The sequence below is a fragment of the Salvelinus namaycush genome, chromosome 9, assembly GCF_016432855.1.
Source record: "Salvelinus namaycush isolate Seneca chromosome 9, SaNama_1.0, whole genome shotgun sequence".
Classification (NCBI taxonomy): domain Eukaryota; kingdom Metazoa; phylum Chordata; class Actinopteri; order Salmoniformes; family Salmonidae; genus Salvelinus; species Salvelinus namaycush.
The window spans coordinates 44,049,172-44,074,582 of record NC_052315.1 but is presented as its reverse complement, the minus strand read 5'-3'; the positions used below and the strand labels follow the sequence as shown (position 1 = coordinate 44,074,582).

The window sequence follows — 25,411 nt, the reverse complement described above, 5'->3', positions numbered from 1 at the left end:
ACGGAACTAATTAAGAAACAGTTGCCTACTTGCAGCCGATGCTATATTTCTCTCATTTTTGCGTAATAAACAAGTTATAGCAATTTTGATCAATATTGTAGTAGTTTATAGAACTGCTTTATACTTTTCCAAGTCAAATTGTTTTTTAGTTTCAACTTTAAAACGTGTGTGAGGTGGTGGTTTCATCCATATGTAATGTGTTGCTTTCCAATGTTTTGTTGCTTGATAGTTGGATATCATTTTACGATGTCACTCTATCCTAGGGGTACAATAACATCCGCTAATCGTGTGAATTGATAAATGGTTATTGCAGGAGTTGGACAGCCCTGGTGCTCCGAAGGTAGCCTATGCAATAAAAGTCTGCCCAGTAACAATCGGCAAGCCTCGGTCGCACGCAGAATACCTATTGGCTATATGCAAATTGTGACAAGGGGAGGAAACAATCTCGAGACAAAAAATGCTCTAAAGAATCATTTCCTAGTTCTCTTACAAGTAGAAGAACAAAAGTGTTGCCATTCAGAATGATAGAGAGACCCACTCGAATGGAATTTTACAACTTTGATCGCACCGGGAGACTGCCCCCTCTGCATTTGAAACACAATCAATGCAGGATAGTCTAGTTGACCCATCTTTGGGGGTAGTTTATTATTAGAGGCAAGCTTAAGCTTTTTTTGACAAACTATATCAGATCTGCTTAGTGCTCCTCCAAGATTACATAGACCTATTTAACTGATCTCTATCAAGGCAAGATTATGGTTGCCTATAATTAATTCTGACATGGGTCCTATATGTATCTCTTTCTGCATATGAGTGTTATGATCACAACCTCAAAAATAGGTATTATATGTATATATTAATACATACAGTTGTCCAATACAGGGCATAGGCTGTCATCGTGGTGTTATCTATAAAATAAGTTTGTCGCAACAACTTTTCTATGCTGCAATGCATTTCCTAGAACGCTATCTCATTCAACCACATGCGTACGACTTCTGCTATATAAAAGATACTGTATATGGTATACCTGTGTGTGTGTGTGTGTGTGTGTGTGTGTGTGTGTGTGTGTGTGTGTGTGTGTGTGTGTGTGTGTGTGTGTGTGTGTGTGTGTGTGTGTGTGTGTGTGTGTGTGTGTGTGTGTGTGTGTGTGCGCGCGGGCGTGTGAATGTCGGCGAGTCTGCGCGGGCGTGTGTATGCCGGCGAGGGAGGGAGGGGGCGACTATAAATTCATTAAGTTCATCAGATAAAAGAGAAAGCAAATGAACAAGGATTAGTTTTGCTTTTAATAAACTGAAATAGAGAAATAAGATTATCCTAATGCATGTTTATAAAGTTGTACAATTGGAACTATTACTATATATTCCTGCATGCATAGCCTACATGCTTCATCCCCTATGAAAGCAGAGAAACTGTTCCCTTGACGAGTTTTAACTCAAGCACTTGCTGGACTTATTTATGCATACATGAACATTGTATAATTAATCAGTTGATATAAATATAGACTTTTATCCATGTGAATTGTCTCTATTTGTAAATTTGACGCATGTGTGGGGGTGGGGTTTTGATTGTGGTCATATAGATTTTTATCATGATAAAATAAATAAATATAAAGTATATAGTTGTAAAGTAAAAGTGTAGCCTAGAGAAAAGAGTAACAAATGTTTGATGAGAGCATGTTGCGTCTGGGCAACTGCTCTACATAATGAGATTTGCGGCTTGCGTCATGGTCAGTAAAGGCAGGCTTCAAACGTATCCAGCCAGAAGAAAGTAGAAGTGAACTGTGGGGGAGAGGAAAAAGTTCGCAAGGAGAGGCAGGACAACTCTTGGGAGCCCTGCAGTCTCACTTTATGCCTCCAAAATACTTTCTTTCCAGTTTATTTGAATCTAGCAATATTGCTATAGTATTTTCACAAGAATAACCCAACTTTTTAAAAACTGAAACGACCATGGAGCTGCTTTGCCTCGAAGTGGACACCATCGTAAGAGCTAGTCCTGATCCGAATCTTCTGTGTGATGACAGGGTATTACAAAGGCTGTTGACCATTGAAGAACGTTTTCTTCCACAATGTTCTTATTTCAAGTGCGTTCAGAAAGATATTCAGCCATTTATGAGGAGGATGGTTGCGACTTGGATGCTGGAGGTTTGTACCGAAACACTTCAACTCTGTAGGCTATTTCCGTGCCTACGACTCATCTCAAAACACTAACATCGGACTTTTCACTGTCATTTTGTCAGGTTTGCATGGTGTGAGAAAGAGTGTTGCATATCACATTGCCAAATAGACAATCCTGATAGCATATAATCAACTAGTATTTATATGATTTTATTATCTAGCATATTTGAACCAAGTCACCTACGATTTTGATAGAGATACATAGACATGCGGTTACAGTGGTGTATATCACCAGATAAAGTTGTTCTTTGCATATGTCTGATCTAGGAAAGGTGCCCTGGATTATTTTGTTATGTTTTAGATTGCCAAAATATTTCCATGAACACGTATGCAGTTAATCCTTGCCCTATTCTAGCCTATATTCTAACGCCATGTTGGTTTTTATTGGAACTGTTGCAGTTTTAATGACGATTTTACAGTGTCATAAACGCTATAACAGCAGTTAAAACGTGTCCGAAGTGAAAGAGCAGTGTCTAAACTACATAGTCATAATTGAAAATAATCCGAAATATTTAGCAAACATTTTCTATTTATTTTTTAAATATCGGGTCGCGGAATGGGCGCGGGCCTATCTGTTCCTCTGGTCTCCGCATTGAAGTCCGTCACCCAGGAATTAAGTTAGATTTTTTACACTTTGTTTGACATAATCAGTTTGGAATGGTCTGAAAAGAAACCCAACCGTCTGAGCTTTATTTTCATGTAAGAGGTATTTGACTAGGATTCATTAAAGATTTTATATTAATTTAGGAAAAAATATTTCGACCTGGCGGTGACGCACTCGAGAGCAACCGCATGCTACTTCGTTTTAAATTTGACAATTATTTCGCATTGAACTTCAAATTACATGTTTATCAATTGTCGGGTCTGATGTGAAAGACATTGGTGTTCATTATGATGTGAAAACGATAGATGTAGACAATTTATTAATATTTTTAAATATTTTATGAAAATATGACGAAGGAGAAAAAAAAGAGTTTCCGTATAGGCTACTGTGGTGCTTGGGTGTTTTTTGGCTGGGGTGATTGTGACTTGAATTCATTTCTTACTGAATGAACTGAAGGAAGGCGAGTGCATTGACAGCCTGTGCCGGAGACCTTTTTAAAACATAGAAAATAATCCATTTAGAATGTATTGATGATGTCGCAACAAACAACTCTGGGCTGGGCTCAATTCTTGGCCAGGTCCCAACGCGTTTCAAATAATGGATATGCATATCTGGCTATTACATTATTTCCATAATTTCGTTATGATTTTTATGTTTCACATGAATTGAACAATTGAAATTGTAATTGAAATAACTGGAATTTGATGATGCCAAATGCTGCACATTGTCACGAGTCGCCTCTCTCTCTAGGTTTGTGAAGAACAGAAGTGCGAGGAAGAGGTGTTTCCCTTGGCAATGAACTACTTGGACAGATTTTTAGCCGCGGTTCCAACCAGAAAGTGTAATCTGCAACTTCTTGGAGCAGTTTGCATGTTCCTTGCATCCAAACTGAAAGAAACTCGTCCATTAACTGCAGAGAAACTCTGCATCTACACTGATAACTCCATCAGACCACAGGAGTTGCTGGTAAGCAGTTGGTTTCTGCCAACAAAAATTATTCAATTTCAGATTGTTATTATGACATTGTCAACATCTATATGAAACTCATAGCTAATTGTTAATGTAATCAATGCTTATGCTATGAGCCATATCTCAAAAGCCACCTACATATATCTTTTTTTATATTTATTCATATTATTTTCTTGTAAAAAACTATGTTGGCCCTATTTACATGCATGGAGATTCATGGAGATCATCAGCAATCCTAGATTTATCAGCAAACCTAGATTCCATGTAAATCAATTGTTTATCTGACCATTTTTGGCCCCATCACTGTAGGACCCAGAGTGTTTGTCCCCCAAGAGCTCTGTAATATTGGACTGTACAGTAGGTTTTTGTACAGTGGTCTCCATCGCCATCTAGTGGCAAGTATTTGCAGTAGGTCGAGGTCAGTGTTGAGTTGAAGCCAAGTTTTGGATCGAGTGAGTGATCTTCAGAGGCTGTAGTCTGCAGAGAGGAAGTCTCACATTTTGATTGTCCTGGCAAACACCGTTTTGTCTTTAACCTCAAAAGTTTGCCTCACTCAAGGTTTGACCTAGATGTCCTCACAGAATGGACACTGTTACTGTTTTTTGTAGATCCTGCTTCAAAAAGCACCTTTTCCAATGTGGTAGAATAAAGATGTTTATTACATGCATACAATACTTTTTACATTACAATTCGGCATGAGATTTGTTCATTGGATGACTTGGCTGTAGGTGCTCACAGCAAGGTTTCACTTGACCTGGTGTGATCACATCCTGCTTGTTTTGGTTAGGGTTCTTTCTGCAGTCCTTGGTACCCCAAAGTTAGAGCCCTTGGCAAGGTCATAGGGTCATGGTGGACCAGACGTACCAGTTGTTAGATAGTTCACCCCCAAACATTTAAATAGTCTGTTTTTCACATCAGTTTTATAAACATTATTTAATAAACAACAGTGAATCCCACTCATGATGTGAAATAAGTCACATATGATTCAGCCGTGGAGGCTGAGAGCTCAGGGCCTGCCTGGGCCTGGCCCGGCTCCTCAGTTGATTCCTGCAGCCAGCGGCAGTGTTAATTTAAGATGGGGTGCTGCTGATCCCAACGCTTTGTTACTAAGTAGGTATGGGCTGGAGATGCCAGCCATTCCCTGTGATGACAGGCCCTGGACCAGTTTAGTGGCTAGGCGAGACAACCTCAGCAACTATCTATCATTAGTTGTCATTATATTACATGCTGACAGAAGCAGGATCAACATGAGGTGAAGAACTACCTTTAGCTGGGAACCGGGCTGGGCTGTATCCACCCATACTCATGTTGTTTAGGCCTGGGTGAGAGGAGAAGTGGTGCACCATGTCCTTGAGATGGTTTCATGTGGGCTGCTTGGGTGTGTTCACAGCCAGCTTCTCTATAAGGCAGTCTTTTGGCTCACAAATAGGCACAGGAAACAGGAGATCAGCTGCTCAGCCCATGTGATCGTTTTTTGGCCCCATCTTTGGTAACAATTTCTTGTAAAAGAAACCACAATGTCACCCAGAAGGTGTGACCCGGAAGCACTGCATTGGAGGGTGTGTTGCAAAGTTCTCTCTCGCTCTCTCTCTCTCTGTCTCCTCTCTCTCTCTCTCTCTCTCTCTCTCTCTCTCTCTCTCTCTCTCTGTCTGTCTGTCTCTCTCTCCGTTTCTCTCTGTCTCTGTCTCTCTCTCTCTCTGTCTGGGAAACACTGCGGAGTGCGGACAAGAGTTAGGTCGTAGTCAGGGCCATCTTATCTATACAATTCCTAATTGAGTCCTTGAATTCTAACTGCAGAATCAAATTTGTCAATGGCTTCTTTCACAGCGGTATCTGTGGTATTGTTAAGAAGTGACACACTGAACCTTAGCAGTTTGCAACCGTTCTATGTAAGTTGATAGGGAAACGCAACACCCTGTGAAACTGAAGTGGGGATATCATAGGGAAGTATCATCTGGACGTTAAGTGCCGCTTGCGCCATCCAGTGTGTGGTCCCCTTTCAGAAGAGAGGAGAGATACAGTTCACCTGAGATTGGGAATGAAATGTAGTCATCGGTCCAGAGTTACCGTGTCATGGAGCTCTGAGAGCAGTTAATGGCTGCCACATTGGACCGGCGTCATCTCATGACTAAGAACCATGTGGCTCTCTGAAGGGGAAAATCACTAGCTCCTAGTCACAAGGACAGTCCGAACCACACAATTCCTCCCAAATTAGTCACCAGCTTCTTCCGTTACTCACCCTTTCTTCTCTAAGAAAGCGAGGGCAACCGTACAACTCAAACATAACCTCTCACCCCCCCCCCCCCCCCCCCCCCAAGAAATTAAAACCATGTAAATTAAGCTCGGCCTAAATGTCATTGGCTATTACTGGTAGACATTGGGAAAGGGCAGTTGAGGCTACAGCTCACAGTTGAAAGTTAAAGTTAATTGGGTCTGGTGAATCTGTCGCTTATAGTTATGCTAATTGTTGCATTTTTTTATTTGAAGCATCTCCTTTTATGCTGTTAATGTCAAACATTAGGTATAGAGTTGTTTTGTCTGGGTACCTGGTGAGCTACACATCGTTGTAAATTAGCTCTGTTTGGCGTCTGTTTAACATTATCGAATACAGAGCCAGTGTCAATGTTCATTTAGATGGGGTGTAATGAATTGTTAGGTGCCCAAAGTAGCAAAGCAGGCCATAACTGTGGCAAAATGGAATGGCTTGCAACAGCTAATGACGAAGGTAAAACCATGCTATCCTGTGCTAACCTATTTGCTGTGCATTTTGTCATGCATTTGTACATGTAAAATTGATACTGTGTCATTCATTCTGCATAGACAGTTGACCAAAAGGCCATATAGCTAGGAACCCATTCATTGCCTCTGTTGGCTTGAACATGTTAGTAAGAGCTAGTCTCAGAGTCCCCCCCCCACCCCCATCCAATCCCCAGACCTCACAGGTCTCTCCTGAGGAAAGTCCCAGATGCCAAACTACTAGACGAATGTCGTGAGGTCACCTGCGTTCGGGTCGTTCGGGTGTCAGAGCTGCTGTTGCCTCAGCCAGCCTGCTTTGCTCTTTTTCCTAGCCAGGGAGAGTAATATAATAACGATCTTTCTCTTCTCAACCACTCCACCTTCTATGCTGGGTAGGCCAGGGTAGGGCAAGGCTAGGGGCTCACACAGGCAAAGAGACAGCCTGCCACATACAGTACAGCCTCCTCGGGCCTGGCTCGGTGTCAGCTAGGGTGGTGCCGTGTATATACAGAATGTTTAGCCTAATAGCCTCTCTCATTCTAACACAGTCTCTCCTCTCCCTCACTTTCTGTTTTAGGAGTGGGAGCTGGTGGTGCTGGGGAAGTTGAAGTGGAACCTGGCGGCTGTCACTCCAAATGACTTCATAGAGCACATTGTGAGGAAGCTGCCTTTGCCCGAGGAGAAGTTAGTGCTGATACGCAAACACGTGCAGACCTTCATTGCCCTCTGTGCTACAGGTACGACAGGAAACAATGTTGCGTTCTGTATTGTTACTAAAGTCTCTCTGGGGGACAATGATAGCATTTGATTAGAAACATTTACTTTCTCAAAAGATGAGCCAATGGGGATGTGGGTTGCCATCTGATATCACTTTTGGCTTGCGTTTATTTTTTGGGCTCCTGAGCCACGTTTTGCAAGTCAGAGTGATAATGGATGTGCTGCCAAGTCAATTAGGTGCTGATGTCTTGCGTCAACATAGTTGCGGCTGTTGCAAAATATCCTTGTCTCCCCTTCTCTCGACGCAAAATCTAAATCCCATTCTGATCAACAATGACCGGAGGATCCCCATTCAGGTTGCTTTGTGGGCCCGTCATGCAGTGTCGTGACGCCTTATAACTTAAGTGAGATGTATTACCTCCTTGTGAAAATATGTGGGGTCTAGAAAAGCATGTGTCATGGAGGACGTGTATCTGTGAGAGTCTCATGTCCGCGTCCATCGTGTTTCTCTCTCCCGGCTGTGGCGTCTGGTACGGTCATGTTCTCGAGGCATGTCAGTGGCTAATAGAGCATGGAGTGACACTTCAAAGGGCAGGGGCCTGGTTTAAGGGAGATTTGCGTGTTCCCGTGTGCTCCGCGACCGAGGGACGATCTGACGGGGGTGGGGACTGGACATTGTCTCCTCTGCTCTCCAGGTTGGATTGTTTCTTTAAGATCAAACATCGAGCCGTGGGAGTGACAGGAGATATGATCTGAAGAACTGGAGAGGAGGAGGAGAGCGAGAGCGAAAAAAGAGAAAGAGGAGGAGTATATTGTTCCTGCAGTGCCGAATAGTGAGGCACGTCATGTCGTCATCTCTCTCTTCATCTCCCCATCTTCTCACGCCTCCCTACTGCTTGGGGGCATGATGACTTTCCCATGTTCAGGGAGTGTTTGTGGGGCAGGTTCTCCCAGCACACACCCCATCAGTATGGGGGGTAATGGGATCCAGAGCTGCATCAAGGCTTCCCTCTCCCTCCCAGGCCTCCCTGGACTCCACCCCAGTGTCCCACCTCTGGCCCCACAGGAATGCTCCCTACACTCCTTCATGGGTGAGATCCATGTGGTGGTAGAGGAGTGTGTGTATGGATGGATGGAAGGGAGCTAGGGTGACAGGTCTCTAAACATTTCCACTTTTGATGTGGAATCCCTTTTCTGATTGTGCAATTGATAGTGTATGTTGTGAAAGACGGAGCACATTGATGGTCTCCATGGGAACTGGCCAGAGTCCCATTGAAGACATGGAATTTTCCATCTCTCTCACTCTACTCTCTCGATCTCTTTCACTCTCTTTTCCTGCCTCTCTCTTGTTCTCCATTTCTCTGTCTCTCTCTCTCTCTCTCTCTCTCTCTCTCTTCCTACCTCTCTCTCTTTCTCATTTTCTCCTTCTTTCTCTTCTGTGCCAATGGAGAGATTACTGTGAGGAACGACTGTGTCAGTGATCGGACCTATTCCCAAAGCAACATTGTGCAAGGCTCCCAGTGCACTTTGTCCTTAATTGCTTCAATGAGGCCGTGGATATACATTTACGAGTCTCGTGGAGGAAGATGTCTTCCCGACGTCTTGTAGAAGGGAGCCTTGCTGCAGATAACTGAGATTAGCAGCAGGCCATTTTGTCTGAATACTCTCCTCAGAACTCAGATCGGTATCCAGGCAAAGAGTGAGTTGAACAATTTGTTGCATCTGAAGATCTCTGGGAATTCAAAACCCATTTTGTGCAACGTTCCCAGCCATAAATCAACTGAACTATCTTGTGAGAATCCTCCCTGAGAATCCCCCTCCAAACATGCTGAGAAGGTGACGCTGGAAGAGGAGGTTTCTAAGGCTTTGCTATTTGCAAGAGAGTTGACAAAGGATCACCTGGGGCCTCAGTATTTCATGCATAGAAGAGATTGAACTCACCCCCACCTCCACCCCCTCTTGTTGGGAAACTTGCATAAACCAAGCCTTCTGTTTTCAAGGGAGCAAGAGAGAGGAGAGGTGGAGAGACAAAAAAGCCTCTCATTTTAATGGTTCCTCTCTTTTGATGGGAAAGTTCCGTTCGAGGCACTCGGTGGGGATCTGGTCAGGTGGCGACGGCGGGCCAGGCGGCGCAGGCCGTTTCAGTATTAATTAATAACGCGGGAGGGTCCATTCAGCACTATGCAAATAGTCTAGGGCTCTGCTAGAGCCCAGGAGAAAGGAGACAAAGATCCGGCCCTACATTTCATATGCAGAAGCATGTAAGGGTCAGCACAGCAGGGGCACTCCATAGGAAACACCAGCTTCTCCCCAGGGCAGCCTACAGGATAATGGTGGAGAAACAAGCTCATTAAGGGAGATTATGGCCTCCTTCTTCCACAGAGACACCAAGCACTCCTTCCCCCCCCCCCCCCCCCCCCCCCCCCCCCTGGTCTCTTGTCCCATTCTCTTTCAATAGATATAAAGACGGGGTTGGGGAACGAAACAGATAGGCCTGAACATGTCTGGTGATAATCAGATCTATCCTACTTTACTGGAGTCATCCTGAGAGAGATCGCGCCGTGTGGTCAAACATGGTCGAGGAGACCTGCTGCAACATGCAAGGAGATGTGGCTTCGACAGCAGTTAGTGTGACCGTGACCTAAACTAGTGGGTCACGAACCCCTGAAGTCCACCCGGGTTATTAGGCAAGATGGAGTAACACAATGGATCCGTTAGACCCCATCAGGTTGTCAGTTAGCCTGTTTGGACACTCTTGGGCTCCCCAAGCACTTGATTAGAGTGTAGAATACCGTGTAAATAGGTTTCCGCTGTAGGTAGGGAGAGTCAGTCGTTAGGTATTGCCCTCTCAAATCTGCCCTCTCATTTTCTTCCTGAATGCCTGTTGGAAGGAGAGTTGGAGACTCCCTTAGCGTCTCTAGTGAGATATGATTCAGACTCTACTGATCTGCATGGCAGAGGTCCTTCATCTTTATTACCAGTGTTTGTTAACTGAAAAAGCTTCCGATTTGATTAGTCAGAGCATCCAATAAATTCTCCTCCTACCAACGATCCTCTCTGTCTCCGTCCGCTCCAACTCCATTGATGTCTTCAGCATCCATCCTTGAGGCTGGAGGAAGCTTTCTCACAGTATGCACACAGGAATGTGATACACCGTGTGTCATAGAATGGTATGTCCTGAGCTAGCCTCACTTCACTGTGGTAATCAACACCTCATCTGAAAGACTGGGAGCAGTTCGCCCATACATCCACCATAAGGCCAAGGAATTCATTTGTAGACGTTGCACTTGTTCTAGCAAGTCTCTGATTTGAGCCCCTGCCTACTTGTACAGTTGAAGTCGGAAGTTTACATACACTTAGGTTGGAGTCATTAAAACTCATTTTTCAACCACTCCACAAATTTCTTGTTAACAAACTATAGTTTTGGCAAGTCGGTTAGGACATCTACTTTGTGCATGACACAAGTAATTTTTTCAACAATTGTTTACAGACATATTATTTCACTTATAATTCACTGTATCACAATTCCAGTGGGTCAGAAGTTTACATACACTAAGTTTACTGTGCCTTTAAACAGCTTGGAAAATTCCAGAAAATGATGCCATGACTTTAGAAGCTTCTGATAGGCTAATTGACATAATTTGAGTCAATTGGCCTACCTTCAAACTCAGCGCCTCTTTGCTTGACATCATGGGAAAATCAAAAGAAATCAGCCAAGACATCATGAAAAAAATTGTAGACCTTCAGAAGTCTGTTTCATCCTTGGGAGCAATTTCCAAACACCTGAAGGTACCACGGTTCATCTGTACAAACAATAGTACGCAAGTATAAACACCATGGAAGGTGTTTAGGAAGGAGACACGTTCTGTCTCCTAGAGATGAATGTACTTTGGTGTGAAAAGTGTAAATCAATCCCAGAACAGCAGCAAAGGACTTTGTGAAGATGCTGGAGGAAACAGGTACAAACGTATCTATATCCACAGTAAAAACGAGTCCTATATCGACATAACCTGAAAGGCCGCTCAGCAAGGAAGAAACCACTGCTCCAAAACCACCATAAAAAAGCCAGACTACAATTTGAAACTGCACATGGGGACAAAGATCGTACTTTTTGGAGAAATATCCTCTAGTCTGATGAAACAAAAATATAACTTTTTGGCCATAATAACCACCGTTATGTTTGGAGGAATAAGGGGAGGCTTGCAAGCCGAAGAACACCATCCCATCTGTGAAGCACGGGGGTGGCAGCATCATGTTGTGGGGGTGCTTTGCTGCAGGAGGGACTGGTGCACTTCACAAAATAGATGGCATCACGAGGGAGGAAAATTATGTGGATATATTGAAGCAACATCTCAAGACATCAGTCAGGAAGTTGAAGCTTGGTCGCAAATGGGTCTTCCAAATGGACAATGACCCCAAGCATACTTCCAAAAATGGCTTAAGGACAACAAAGTCAAGGTATTGGGAGTGGCCATCACAAAGCCCTGACCTCAATCCTATAGAACATTTGTGGGCAGAACTGAAAAAGCGTGTGCGAGCAAGGATGCCTACAAACCTGACTCAGTTACACCAGCTCTGTCAGGAGGAATGGGCCAAAATTCACCCAACTTATTGTGGGAAGCTTGTGGAAGGCTACCCGAAACGTTTGACCCAAGTTAAACAATTTAAAGGCAATGCTACCAAATACTAATTGAGTGTATGTAAACGTCTGACCCAATGGGAATGTGATGAAAGAAATAAAAGCTGAAATAAATCATTCTCTCTACTACTATTCTGACATTTCACATTCTTAAAATAAAGTGGTGATCCTAACTGAACTAAGAGGGGAATTGTTACTAGGATTAAATGTCAGGAATTGTGAAAACTGAGTTTAAATGTATTTGGCTAAGGTGTATGTAAACTTCTGACTTCAACTGTATGTTAGGAGGTATTTTCTAAGGGGACTGTCACGTTCCTGACCTGTTGTCTGTTATTTTTGTATGTGTTTAGTTGGTCAGGGCGTGAGTTGGGGTGGGCATTCTATGTTTTGTGTTTCTATGTTTAGGTCGTTGGTAATTAGCCTTATATGGTTCTCAATCAGAGACAGGTGTTTGACGTTTCTCTGATTGGGAACCATATAAAGGTAGGGTGTTCACACTGTTTGTTTGTGGGTGGTTGTCTTCCGTGTCTGTATGTATGTTCGTACCACACGGGACTGTAGCGTTTTGGTTTGTAGTCTATACCTGTTCGTACGTTCTTCGTGTTATTTGTAAATTCTCTAGTTCAGGTCTGTCTTCGTTCGTTTTGTTATTTTGTAATTATTCCAAGTGTTTCGTGTTCGTCTTCGTCGTTTAATAAATTCATTATGTTTTCTAAACCCGCTGCATGTTGGTCTGATCTCTACTCCTCCTCTTCGGACGAAGAGGAGGAGAACAGCCGTTACAGGGACGGACATTATCCACGAGGAATAACATCTGAGGTTTGGAAGTAAAGTAAATGTTAGTGGCTGGTGGGTTTTGAGTTTGACCTGAATGTTGTTCTCATGACATGAGAAGTCTCCCTGAGCACAGCTGGGGTTTCTGGGTAAAGATGCCTCGGGTCAGCTGTTTATCCAATCTTATCGGTTGAATCCTGTCTAGAAACAAAACACAACAACAGAAAGCCAGGGATGAGGGATTCTAACTGGGCTCCAAACAAAAGCTGCCAATTCATATTCTTCCAGTTCGGAGGGGTCTGCGTCCTCCCACGCTAAGCCAGAGTGCTGTTGCTCAAGTCTCTGGGTCGCGGTGGTGCAACACTGAAGCAAGTTGTTACAGGATCCAACCGTTAAGGAGGATTCCTGTTTTTGTTTCTGGCAAATCACTGTGCCTTTGGGGCTCTGCTGTGGTGACCCAAAACTCCTTTCGTCTTTCAGGATTTCTTTTTTTCAGTTGGTGTAGATCTGCTATTATGGAATAGGCAACATTATGAAACCTGCTAAGATAAGAGTGGCAGATGAATATTTCCTAGGAAAGGAACTTTCTCTTTCCATGCTGCAGTAGTAAGCATACTGCAATACAAGCCAAAGTTCACAGTTGTGAAGCTTGTAGTGCCTCATCTCTCTAACCCATGCTAGTTTACAGTCTAACTAAATGTCTGTGAATGTTGTGTTGCCTACCTGCCCCTCTCCATTAGTGGTGAAAAACAGCGTAAATCCAGGCCCCAAAATTATGTTTGTCTATGACCTTAATGAATCAATAGGGCCCAGCTCCTCAAAATGTACCTAGTAAGGAAAATAGTAATACACTTTAATAATACACATCTGTTTAGAACACAGGCTTTTGATTTGTTGCACTAGACAATATTTGTTAACTTTTTGGCTGTTACTCAAGTTTAAATGTGTGTACAGTGCATCTCACCCACCCAGGAGTTGGCCCTGGTGAGCATGGCAGGCCAGGCAGGCAGGCTGGGTGAGCAGAGTGGAACGGAGAGGAGGCCTGGGGATGGATGCTGTGGGGGAGGGGGAGGAGAATGAACCATTGAACGGGGGTGAGAGGCCTGAAGGCCGGGCCAGCCAGCCGCTGCTCGCAGGGAGCTTTCCGTCGCAGGCGTCCCCACTCAGGCTACATACACTGTTTATCGTCTGCATGAATATCAATGAGGCTAGCCTAAAATACAGCCATTCTTCCCCCACTACACGCAGCAGCCACCACTGACCCACAAGCCCCCGAGTAACAGGCTCCGTCGGCTGCACGCGTATGCCCCTTGTTCTGCAACAGACCTGTCTTGTCCTCCGGGCGCCAAAAATCTGCTTGCTGCCCACTGCTCCACTTAGGCCCCTTGCTTATTTTGTGTGTTCGTGAGCGTGCGCACATATAGGCTTACAATAGGTCCATGTATGCCTTTGTCCTTTTTTTCACTATAGAAAGCTCTGCTGTTAAAGTCGTGATGTAATGCTCTGGGTTCTCTGCCCTCGTTCCTGTTGGCTGGAGGTTGTCTTTAATAAATCGGCCCGTGGCAGTGGCCCAGCAGCTAACCCAGGGGTGTATAATAAGTTCATTTATTTGTCAACACTGAGCCACAACATGAGAAAGCGCCTGGCTCCTCACGTTATCAAAGGACTTTTACCTCTTTGATTTGGAGAGAGAATAACGAGAAAAGGAAACACTCAGAGCCACAGTTTGCGTCTGCTGTGGAGCGTGGCAATATGTAAATGTACCGGCTGTTTCTCTATGGCCCTGTCCACTCCTCAAGCCCATAGGTGGTCCGGCTACAGTGCAATAGCTGTGGGGGGAGGTGGGAGGGTGACATTTTTCTTCTACCAAAGACTCAAAAGGGTCCGGACACGGACTAGAGACCAATGTGCAGCAGAGCGTTGTCCCCCCTCACACCCGCTCCTCCCTCCTTGTCCCCTACTCTCCCACTTGTCCCTACTCTCCCCAGCCCCCCCACCCACTACTCTTTGTACAGCCCTCGGATTGAATTGGATTGAATTGGTATCAGTGGAGAGGGTCTGTTGCCTGGTCTCTCAATTGGGTGAGATGAGGTGATGATTTCAGACAATGGAGCCACACACTCTCCTGCCTTTCCTCTCAGGCCTGCCGCTGGCTGCACTCAATCAATATGCAAATAAATAGGAGCTCCGATAATACAGGTCACTGGCTGTTGTAGCAACAAGGAGCTGGGCATGTGTGTCACCTCAACCAGCTTGTTTCTGGAAAGAAGGGACAAAAATACAGGAGAAGAGAGATAGACAGTGGAGTGATAGAGAGAAGGAATTGAAACTTGGGGGGGGCGTAGGAGTAGAAGGATTTTTTTTTCTCCCTTCCTGGTCTCCTGGCCCGTTCACGAAGCTGTCTTATTTGCATTATGAATGACAGTGAGGGGAGCTAACAAGGTTATTGGTCTTTGAGACGCACGCCTGCGACCACACGTGGAAAAAGGACCTACAGCAGTGAGCATTGGCAAAGGGACTGTGGATCTTTATTCCACCCTTTCTAAGCGCTATGGGTCTTTTTTCAGCCAGCGCACGGTTTACTCAGGAGCTGGAAGAAAAGGTGCCAGACCAGGGAAGGTGACTGGGGCAGAAGGGTGGAGGAGCAGGGGGGTTTGGGGTTTTGCCTTTCAGCTCTTTTACAACCCTCATTACACAGGGCCCTGGTCATTAGTGGGAGCCAGAGCTAAAGAGGATTATTTATGACCGCCAGATTAGCCAATCAGATCTCTAGGGGGAGCGTACTGTCTGTACCCCTATTGTGTCCCTTGAAGAAAACTATTCACCTCTCACTCATTAAATGTAGTGGCATTTGATGGCTCACCTGTAGTGTGTGTGTGTGGTGTGTATCTCTGGAAGTGTGAATCAGTGTAAAGGTGTTTGAACTGGGGATATGTTCCTCTAAAATGGACATGTTATAAAGCTTTCGGGCTGGGTACCTTTTTGAAATCAGTTTTACCTCTATAGAACTGTTTTTGAGCAGATGGACAAATGCTTCCTCCATTACAGCCATTTAGCCTTAGAGTACAACTTTTTCATGCGTGTGTATTTGCATATGACTCATCAGCGTGTTTTTTTGTCCTCCAACAGACTTCAACTTCGCAATGTACCCCCCGTCCATGATCGCCACAGGCAGTGTGGGAGCGGCTATCTGTGGCCTTCAGTTGGACTCGGGTGACCAGTCACAGTGGGGGGACAGTCTCACAGACCTGCTGGCCAAAATCACCAACACTGAAGTGGTGAGTGACCTGTCTTTCTATCCAAATCTGATGTAGGAGAATGCTCTTTCAAATGTATATTTTTCTTTTCTGGGATATTTTCTCAGCCTGATCAGTAGAGTAAGAGCAGAGGTTGACGTCTATTCACGGACTCTTTCTCAGAAGCATTATTCAGTTGGGTACATCTGAGTACCTGCACTTACAGTAAAGTTCATTTGAAATATATGAGTCAAAGTTGAACCACAACTAAGTCTTTGATCCATTCAGCCAATCAGCATCTCCTGCAAATTATAATTTATTTTTCATTGGGCCAATTGTGCGCCTCCCTATGGGGCTCCCAATCATGGCCGGATGTGATACAGCCTGGATTCGAACCAGGGACTGTTGTGACGCCTCTTGCATTGAGATGCAGTGCCTTAGACCGCTGCGCCAGCCCATACAGAAATACCTCAACCACTGATTTACGATTGATAGACAGCCTTTGACTGGGTCTGTCAATCGAAACGTAGCTCACGTTCCACCTAATTCATCCCAAAAGGTCACATGCCACGTCTGCGTGGAGTTGCTATGCAAAGGTAGTGAAATGTCATCCTGTGATTTCCCCCTTCAATCCAGGTTAGTTTCCGACAGCCCAGGCAGCAGCCCACGCCTGATATAAAAGAGCTGTTAATCCACGCAAACTGGGGAAGCAGAGCCAGGCCGCCCTATGTGTGGTTCTGGGGGTAGAGCAGCACTGTGGCGGGGTGGTGGTGGAGGGGCGCTCAGCTCAGTCCAAACACAGACATCCAGGCTGGGCCTCAGCTGGCTCCTGTGCCTGGCTTTCGTCAGAAGGGGAGCGGGCGGAGCTAGCTGGGTTATCTGCGGGGGTGGGGGAAGGGTCTGCAGGATGGGGGTTGGTGAGGGAGGGCGGGTGTGCGGGGTGGGGGTGGTTAACAGTGCTGTCATTTAAAACCTCGTCTGTCGGTAGCATCCTAACATTCCTGGATCGTGTGTTGTGGGCATTCCTCCTGTGAGGCCGGACTGAGTGACCTGAGGGCTGCCTGCTCTGTCCTGAATGGGGGCCTGTAATGCCAGTCCACCCTGCTGTGGCTTGGGGGGGGGGGGGGGGGGAGACCTAGGGGCATGAGGGTGTGGGGCCGAGGCTGCCTGAGCTGCATGGGCCTCTGTTCTGGCTGGCTCTCTCTGGCTAAACTTAACGCCAGACAGAGCAAGAGACAGACTCTGAGCTTCACAAGGCCTTTCCCGCTGTGGGGAGAGGAGGATAGGAGGGGAGAAAGCTGTTGAAGTGTGAAAAGGGACACCAGGGAAGCATGGCCAGTGTCCCGCCTCACTTGCGATGATTACCCCCTCTCTCTCATGCCCAATAATGCATCTCTGCTGAAGTCTTGCTCCGTAGCCGAGGAAAAACAAATAGCTGGCCTAAGCAGCACAGGCCCTCTGTGTGTGTGTGTGTTGGGACCCAGGGGTGTTAGGTTTGAGGCAAGGGAGTTGACTGCCGGCTCCATGATCAGTTCCTCACATTCCTGGATGCAGACAGGCCATGGATTCAGAAAACACCAGAGCAGGGACGCCCTTGTGATGCAACGTATGCCACGAGTCCGAGGAGCTTTAGCACAACGCTGCTACAGTAGACTGGTCTGCCAGAACAGCATTTTTGGAAAGAAGATGCTTGACGATGACTTAGCACTGCTCTGTCTATGTTCTCGCTATAACAGAAAAACAGGAGTTGGTGATAACTGGCTGTGTCATTTTACACATACCCCACCTTTTCCAAGCTCCGCCACTTAATGCTTCAATCCTAATGGCTACCGCCACCTCAATGATCAATTTGAAAGCAGTCATCAGTGTGGTACGAAACGGAGTATGAAAGTGCACACACATTTGGTTTGGCGCGCCGGCTGGGGAGATGGCACTGAGCTGGGACGGAGATGGCCAGGCAAAATATGAAGTAAAACCTGGCTGCCGATGCCTACACCGCCCCTTGGCACCCCACTGTCATCTGTGGTATCTAGAGCCGGTGGTTTTCAGAGAGGATATGCGATGGGGCCAAGTCACTGCCGCCTGCCGCCGCCCAGAGGAATTTGTGTATAGCCTTAGATACACCTGGTGTGGCACAGAAAGCAGCCAGTCGGGCACAGCAGCCAGTTAGTGAGACGTCACGCCAAGCCATGATGGGCAAGAGGCTGGCACAGAGGAAGAATGAAAACTGTGTTTCTAGGAGGTTTCGATTTGTTGGGATTCCTGTAAGACCTGAGGGATTCTCTGTCGCTGGGGTTTTGCTTTGCTGACATCTACGGTGCTACCATCTGCCATCTGTTTTGATTCTCAACATCCAAGAAGCCGGAAGCATTGCTAGCGAAAGGTAGGACTATAGAAAGTGGTTTGACAGAAAACATACTGTAGCTCCGTTAATCTGAAACATCCATTGAAGCTCAATGCGCAGAAGGTCTTTCTCTGTTCTAGCACACAGCAGGCTGAGACAGGAAGAGAGGAAGGGGGAGACGGAGGGGCTAGAATACTGTTTCCTCGTTTTTGTCTGCTTTTCTTGGCAAGTGTCCCCTCTCCCTCTCTCCCATTCATCTTTTCTCTCAGAGTAGCTCACCAGGACACAGGAAACACACACACACACACACACCCCTGTCCTCCACAGCCCCTTCATTCTTTCCCTGACCCCCTCTCTCCCTTTTCTTCCCTTCCTGCACCCCTCCACTCATCGTCCAGCCCTCCTGACTCACATTGCGATCTGCTCTTAGCCAAAGTTATTTGTAATTTCATCTGGAATTTGTGTATATTGAACAATGATGTATCTATTAATGTGTGTGTCACTCTTAGAACTATAGCCAAAAGGAATGGGATAGCACCTTGTGATGCTCAAACATGACATTGCTCAACATGGGGTCATGGGTCATGGGTTCTACATCAGGTCATGGGTTGGGCATACCCTCCAGGGTATAGCATGACACGCCTCCTAAACACACAGCATGCTGTCTCAGCCTCGGTCTCGGCACAGAGTAGCACTGCCAAGTGTGGTACAGTAGTTAAAAAATTCCACGGTTTCACACATTTTTCCCTCTGGTTTTGGCGGTCTGCTCGACTTCCTCCTTTGGGCGCTGTGACGTCACAGTGGATGCCTGTGGATAATCCGAGCAGCGTGGTTCCTCCTCACATGGCTGTTTGATTTGACTGTCAAAATCATCTTTATAGATATGGCTGTCTTTGGGTGGAGTTCTGTTTCAGTTTCAAGTTTTAACGTGCACAAGTACAGTGAAACACCTTTCTTGCTAGCTCTGAACCTAACAATAAAGTCAACAATATCAATGTAGGACTAAAAATAACACAAAGTAGAACAAAAACACACAAGGAATAAAAATAAGAACATGAGAAGTAAGCATGCTATATACAGGGTCAGTCAGTTCCAGGACCATATTTACAATTAAAAATATATATAATTTACCTTTATTTAACTAGGCAAGTCAGTTAAGAACAAATTCTTATTTTCAGTGACGGCCTAGGAACAGTGGGTTAACTGCCTTGTCCAGGAGCAGAACGACAGATTTTTACCTTGTCAGCTCAGAGATTCGATCTTGCAACCTTTCGGTTACTAGTCCAGCGCTCTAACCACTAGGCTACCTGCTGCCCCATGTGCAGGGATACTGGAGTGGTAGGGGTTACTGTACTGTATAGGGGTAAGGTGACTAGGCATCAGGTATATGATAAACAGAGTAGCAGCAGCGAATATGATGATAGTGAGTGGATGGGTGTGTGTGTAGCGTCAGTATAAATGTGTGTGTGTGTGTCAGTGTCAGTGTCAGTGTCAGTGTGCGTGAGTGTGTAGGGCCCTGTGAGTGGGCATAGACAGTGCAAAAATCGAATACAAGGGTCAGCTAGCCATTTTGTTAGTGATTTAGCAAGTCTTATGGCTTGGGGATAGAAGCTGTTCGGGAGCCTGTTGGTGTCAGACTTGAATTAAGGGGTGGCAGTGGGGGAATGGGGACTCAGGATTGGGTACAAAATTCCTACTTTGTTCCCAGTGTATTTCCAACGCTGCCTTCCTTAGGATCTAGATACCTAAAAACCTATCTGAAAACAATATTGGTGTTTCCAGTAGTCACACATTGAAGCCATTAAAGGTTCTCAAATGAAGCATGTGGGCCTTGGCATTAGGTCCAATCTGCAGCTATAAAGAGCAGCAGAGAGGGGAATGTCTTTTAAGAAGTAAAGGCCTGCATTCTTGCGGTAAAACACAAAACATGTTTTGTGCTTTAAAAAATTTTTTTTAAAACTAATGGAGCACATGTTGGTGGGAAGTTGGGCACCCCTGGAGCAGATTATGGGGATGCTGGGTGACGGTCGGGTTTCCTCCAGGTCAGACGCCTGAGGCCCCCTCAACATGTTAGTGGTCTTACAGCCCCACTCCTAGGCCCACTAACCCTAGCCCTCACACAGCCTTCTCACATCTGTCCCCATCCAGGGTCACTAGAGGTAGAAAATCAAAGAATGTCTTAACTGTTATTTAGGTATGAATTGAGCCCATTGATCTGATTCATTTGCCTTGTCCTCAATTTGGCGCAAATACAGAATCATAATAATATGCTCAGTTAATCTAGCCTAAGTAGTGCATTATAGGTGTGGCGTTCGTTAGCTCAAGGCTTTTCCTGGAGATTCTGGCATTGTGACCTTTGACATGGTGACCTTTCGTCACTCAGCCGCGTTCAACTCCTGAGGAGCAATTCCCATGTGATAGGCCTCTGTTCTCATTTCACCAAGGCAGCAGGCAACACTTGCCCAGGCCCAGAAGCCATATAAACCAGGTTCAAACGGTGGCCCATCAGGTTTAAATTACCTGTAAATGTCAAAGGAATGTTCCCCTCTCCATAAGCTTCTGGCCATGGGGCTCTCTCAGTCATATTTCCCACAGCCACCCCTGTGTGCTTAAAGGCCCCGTGCAGTCAAAATGCAGTTTTGCCCCATGTTTTCTATCATATCGGAACAACAGCTGATGAACCTAAACGCTGTAAAAGTGTGAGAACATTTGATCTGTGTTTTTTTCCTGATAGTTCCTGTTTGAAAATACAATCGACACATTGCCTTTTTAATCAGCAGGTTTTGCGTGGGTGGGGTTTTGGCTTGCCTGGTGACATCACCAAGCGCTATATTAGTTAATAAACCAATAACAAAGAGAGTTCCAAATCTCTCTGCCAGACAGTCCTAGCAAAATGTTAGCTTGAGAAATAGTTTTTTGCTAAAAAGCTACTTTTTCTTCTTTTTGATAATTTGAATGGAAAACTAATATAGTAAGGTACTTAATTACCCAGAAATGATTTGATATTGGGCCTTTAAGACCAACAGAGGACAGGGGGAGGGAAGGCTGAGGGTGCGTTGCTGTTTTAAACCACCAGAGGGCAGCAGTGTCATACACTGCAAGCCATACGCATAGTTATTACAGGGCAATCTTATGTTAATAGTCAGATCAGAAGTCTTCCTCTTTAATACTTCCAACCTGAGAGCTGAACCTTGAGGCCACAGCAGGCTGACGGGGGGCTTAGGAGTGTTGAGAGGGTGCTTTCGCTGGTAGATTCTCAGGTTCCGTCGGCTCTCTTTGATGCTGAAACACAATCTGCCTGGCTCTCAGGTGGCCCCCTGCAGGCAGAGACTGGCTCTCGTTAAAAAAGCACCACCTTTGTGTTCCCACAGGATAGTGGATGTAATTAACATAGCTTAGCTTCAGCACTGGGGCCTATACCTGTGTTTTCACCGTTGTCAAGGCTACTGGTGTGTTGTGCGTGGGATGAATAGGGAGATGGGGGAGGCGTGTTCAGTGCTGGGCCATAGTGGGCTGAGGTAATGCTTGGCCTGGTCCTCTTCTCCGCTCAGCCTTAGCTGTCTGTGGGGGCGGCAGGCAGGGTAGCGGTCATCCAAACCCTGCATGGGCTCAGTTCCCAGGGGCCCCGTACAGTACAGCACGGTACAGTTAGGAGACTGAAGGTTTGTGTCACTTCTGTTCTGTCAGGGCTGGGGCTATGTATTATGGAAAGGATAAGTTACCTTATAAAATAACAGGCAGATAAGTGGCTGTGACCCTATATGCTAATCAAGTAATCTACAAAATATTCCAATGTTTGCTTTGGCTATAATTTGGAAGGTTTTTTGTATTTGTGGAATAATGTGTGTGTGTGTGTATATATGTTCATCTGACTGTATTTGCATATCCATGTGTACTGTGCACGGTTCCTATATTGACGGACATGTCTGTTTGGTTGTGTGTTGCAGGACTGTCTGAAGGAGTGTCAGGAGCAGATTGAGAGGGTTTTGGTGAGCAGCCTGCGCGAGGGGCGGCAGCAGCAACAGCAGCAGCAGCAGGTCCAGCGTGGCCCCAGCAGTAAGACCATGGACGAGCTGGATCAGTCCAGCACCCCAACGGATGTTCGCGACATCAACTTGTGAGCCTGCAAAGAGAAGCAGCGCATCCGGAATACGCATCAAATCAACATAAAAAAACAACAAAAAACAAAAACGACAAAAACAAACTACCCCTTGAAAAGAAATGCTTGCAAAATATTTTTAGAGATTTTTTTATTTTGTAATATAAAAACATGCGCCCACGTATTGTATGAAAGGAAAGCTATTTTTAGATATAAAATAGATATACTTTAAAAGCTATGAATTGATATGAGGACGCTCTATGGTGCCTCAGATATACAGAAGGCAAGCCAATTATATGTTGCGTTCTGTTTTTGATTGTATAGTCATAATAAAGTTATATCGAATAAGACAACAATAGCTTAATAATAAGGAGTTCAAAAATGTTTGGGGAGACCATTCGAGGCTTGCATATATGGGATCACAATCGGGGCAAGGTTTTTCTGTTTTGTTTGGTTAATTATTTTGGTTAATGTTGGTCTACCGGAGATAGGAGCCCAATAAGGGCTCCGCTGACCGTGAATGGCAGGTCTCAACGTGGCATGGTTTGGCTGTGTGTTGGTGACGAGGGGAGCACTTTGCAGGAATTGCAGAGTGTTGTACTAAGAAAGAGACAAGTAGGGTCCATGGAACAGCCAAGTATATAATAGTGAATTACATTATTATGATTATTATTATTAAGAAACGTATTTGTGAATATAGAGTAATAGACGTCAATAAGCTCTTTATGTCAGGCTGATTGTTCGTGTGTGTGTAACGGATGTGAAATGGCTAGCTAGTTAGCGGGTACGCGCTAGTAGCGTTTCAATCAGTTACGTCACTTGCTCTGAAACCTATTAGTAGTGTTGCCCCTTGCTCTGCAAGGGCCGTGGCCTTTGTGGAGCGATGCTTCGTGGGCGACCGTTGTTGATGTGTGCAGAGGGTCCCTGGTTCGCGCCCGAGGTCGGGGCGAGGGGACGTAGTAAAGTTATACTGTTACATGTGTGTGTGTGTGTGTGTGTGTGTGCGTGCGTGCATCTGTGTGGGTGTAACTGCCATGATGTGAGATTTTTGTATCAGCTCAACTGTGTGTGTGTGTGTGTGTGTGTGTGTGTGTGTGTGTGTGGAAGTGTTATGGCTTGGCGCTTGAGTGGAAAGACTAGACTAGTGGTAGACTATGGAACAGGCAGAAGACTCATTCTCTGCAGGGCATCTATGTTATATCACTGCCTTAAGTTAATATGCGTTGTCGGCCGACAAAAAGCTGGGGTCTGAGTCCACTTAGTGGGTGAGAGAGAGAGGAGCGGCTGTGTTCCCTCGTTTTTGTCTAGAGGAGTTTGGCAATGGACCGTCTGCTTTCAGAAGTTTCATTCGAGGTGTTTGTGTTTTTCACTGCCAACATACCAATCAAATAGCGTTTGTATTTTTATGTTGTTGAGTTTTTTTTTGTTTGTTACGGAAGGAGCTTCAGGCTGCTTAGCGTCAGCAGGGAGGAGTGTGTGCCCCTCTTGATGGTACATTAGTATCTCAGAGGAGAGGGGAGGCCTGTGGTCTGTGGTGGTTGTAGGGGGTTTGGGGGGTGGACAGGTATAGATGGAAAGAAAGGGTTTGTTGCAGTGCAGAAGCGTGCTGCTGTGTAGAGGAAGGAGATGTAGTGGAGTTGCTGGAAGATACAGGAGAGGAGCCTAAAAGCCTCATATGACATCTATCTGATTTCTGCGTTTTGGGCAGACTGAGGCCACGGGTGGCATATTAGGATCAAAACCAGACTCATTATTTGAGAATGAACTTTCTGGGTTCAATAGAGGAGAGAAAAATGTATTGGAGCAGGGGAAGATTTGTGATCAATGCATCTGTAGTCCCTCATAGAGTTATTTCAACACGCCTGTGATTTCAACAGCAAAGCACTTTGAAAACACGCTCCCCAATGGACAAATGAAATGGTTACGGTGTGGGGATCTATGGATGCTTTCTGTTTTCTTGTTAGCTTTTACTTTGTAGGGCTGGTTTCCCACATTCAGATGTACCCACTTGGCAAGCAAGTGTCAAAATAATGCCTAACACCTTATGACATGAGCACATTCCGATCTAAAAACATTCCGAAATAAAGAAAAGTGCAAGGTGAAAGGGGCGTCTGACCATTTTTCGTGTGTTTTAACAAATAACTAATGCCAATGCTAATTTAAAAAAAAAAAAAAAAAAAAGAAAGGCTACAGACAAGGTTAATGATTATGTTTTTATTTTAAAAGTTATCACATTCTAAAATATTTGTTCTACTTGAATTTTCTATTTGATCTGCTTCACAACAACAACAAAAAGTCACATGGGTGGGAACTATACAGAAAACGTTATCATAGAACATCTGGTGTTCTGAGGGCAAATTAGGTTTTCTTTCAAAAAGATGAAGCTGTTCTATGTTCAAAGCTATACCTTATTGATGGTTTTGCTAGTAAAGCCTGGCCTGTTGTCTTCGGTGATACCCCTGTGTGGTTGTGCTGTCCCCGAGGCTGTGCAGGCCTGACTGATGTCTGTGAACCCGTAGTGATAAAACTCTATGAAAGTTCTATCTCTGCGTGTAACCCTCTCGTCCAGTGAGATTTGCTGCTTCAGTCACTTCATTGCCATGGGGTTTGATCAGTCACCCAGACGTCAGAATTAGACTAATTCACTTCCAAGACTGACACAGGGTACATCGCCAGCACAAGGCAGCCTTGATCACGCAATATTCTCATTGCTACATTTAAAGGTGTATCAAGGTTTTTGTGTGTTTTTGTGTGTGTGTGTGTACGTTTGTTTGTGTTTGCATGTGTGGTAGGTATGAGGGGAAAATGAGGATTCAGTGTTTTAGCAGGCTACTCAAAATAAATGTTTTTCAGGAAAACGTTTTCTAGAAACCAATCTTATAAACAAGGCCATCTTCAACCTCTCACCAAAACTAGCCCCTGTTCATCATTGTCATGGATGTCTGCCCTTTTTCCCCCTGCAAGCTCTATTCTGAGCATAGATTATGATTGGTTTGTTTTTACAAAGTAGTTGACTGTGTTAGGTTTGAATTTGTATTTAGACCCCCTTCAATTTGTGTTTTATTTTATGGGGTGTCCAGACCCCCCCAACAGTTTGTAGAGTGTTTGTAAGGGGTTAGATA

The 25,411-nt window shown here is 45.1% G+C and overlaps 1 protein-coding gene across 1 annotated transcript; it reads left to right on the top strand.

The window, feature by feature from the left end:
• Window positions 1–1,744: 1,744 nt before the first annotated feature.
• On the top strand, window positions 1,745–23,133 carry ccnd2a (cyclin D2, a). The gene is made up of 5 exons (XM_039000642.1): window positions 1,745–2,138; window positions 3,526–3,741; window positions 7,058–7,217; window positions 15,740–15,888; window positions 22,138–23,133. The coding sequence occupies exons 1-5, from the start codon at window positions 1,944–1,946 to the stop codon at window positions 22,309–22,311; spliced, it is 894 nt and encodes a 297-aa protein (XP_038856570.1). The 5' UTR covers window positions 1,745–1,943; the 3' UTR covers window positions 22,312–23,133.
• Window positions 23,134–25,411: the final 2,278 nt, after the last annotated feature.

Bases quoted from the DNA above. Each gene is read 5' to 3' on its own strand.
- ccnd2a (XM_039000642.1), top strand. From the start codon at position 1,944: ATGGAGCTGCTTTGCCTCGAAGTGGACACCATCGTAAGAGCTAGTCCT. The intron at 3,742-7,057 runs GTAAGCAGTTGG...TTTCTGTTTTAG, and splicing joins TCAGACCACAGGAGTTGCTG to GAGTGGGAGCTGGTGGTGCT. The intron at 15,889-22,137 runs GTGAGTGACCTG...TGTGTGTTGCAG, and splicing joins AAATCACCAACACTGAAGTG to GACTGTCTGAAGGAGTGTCA.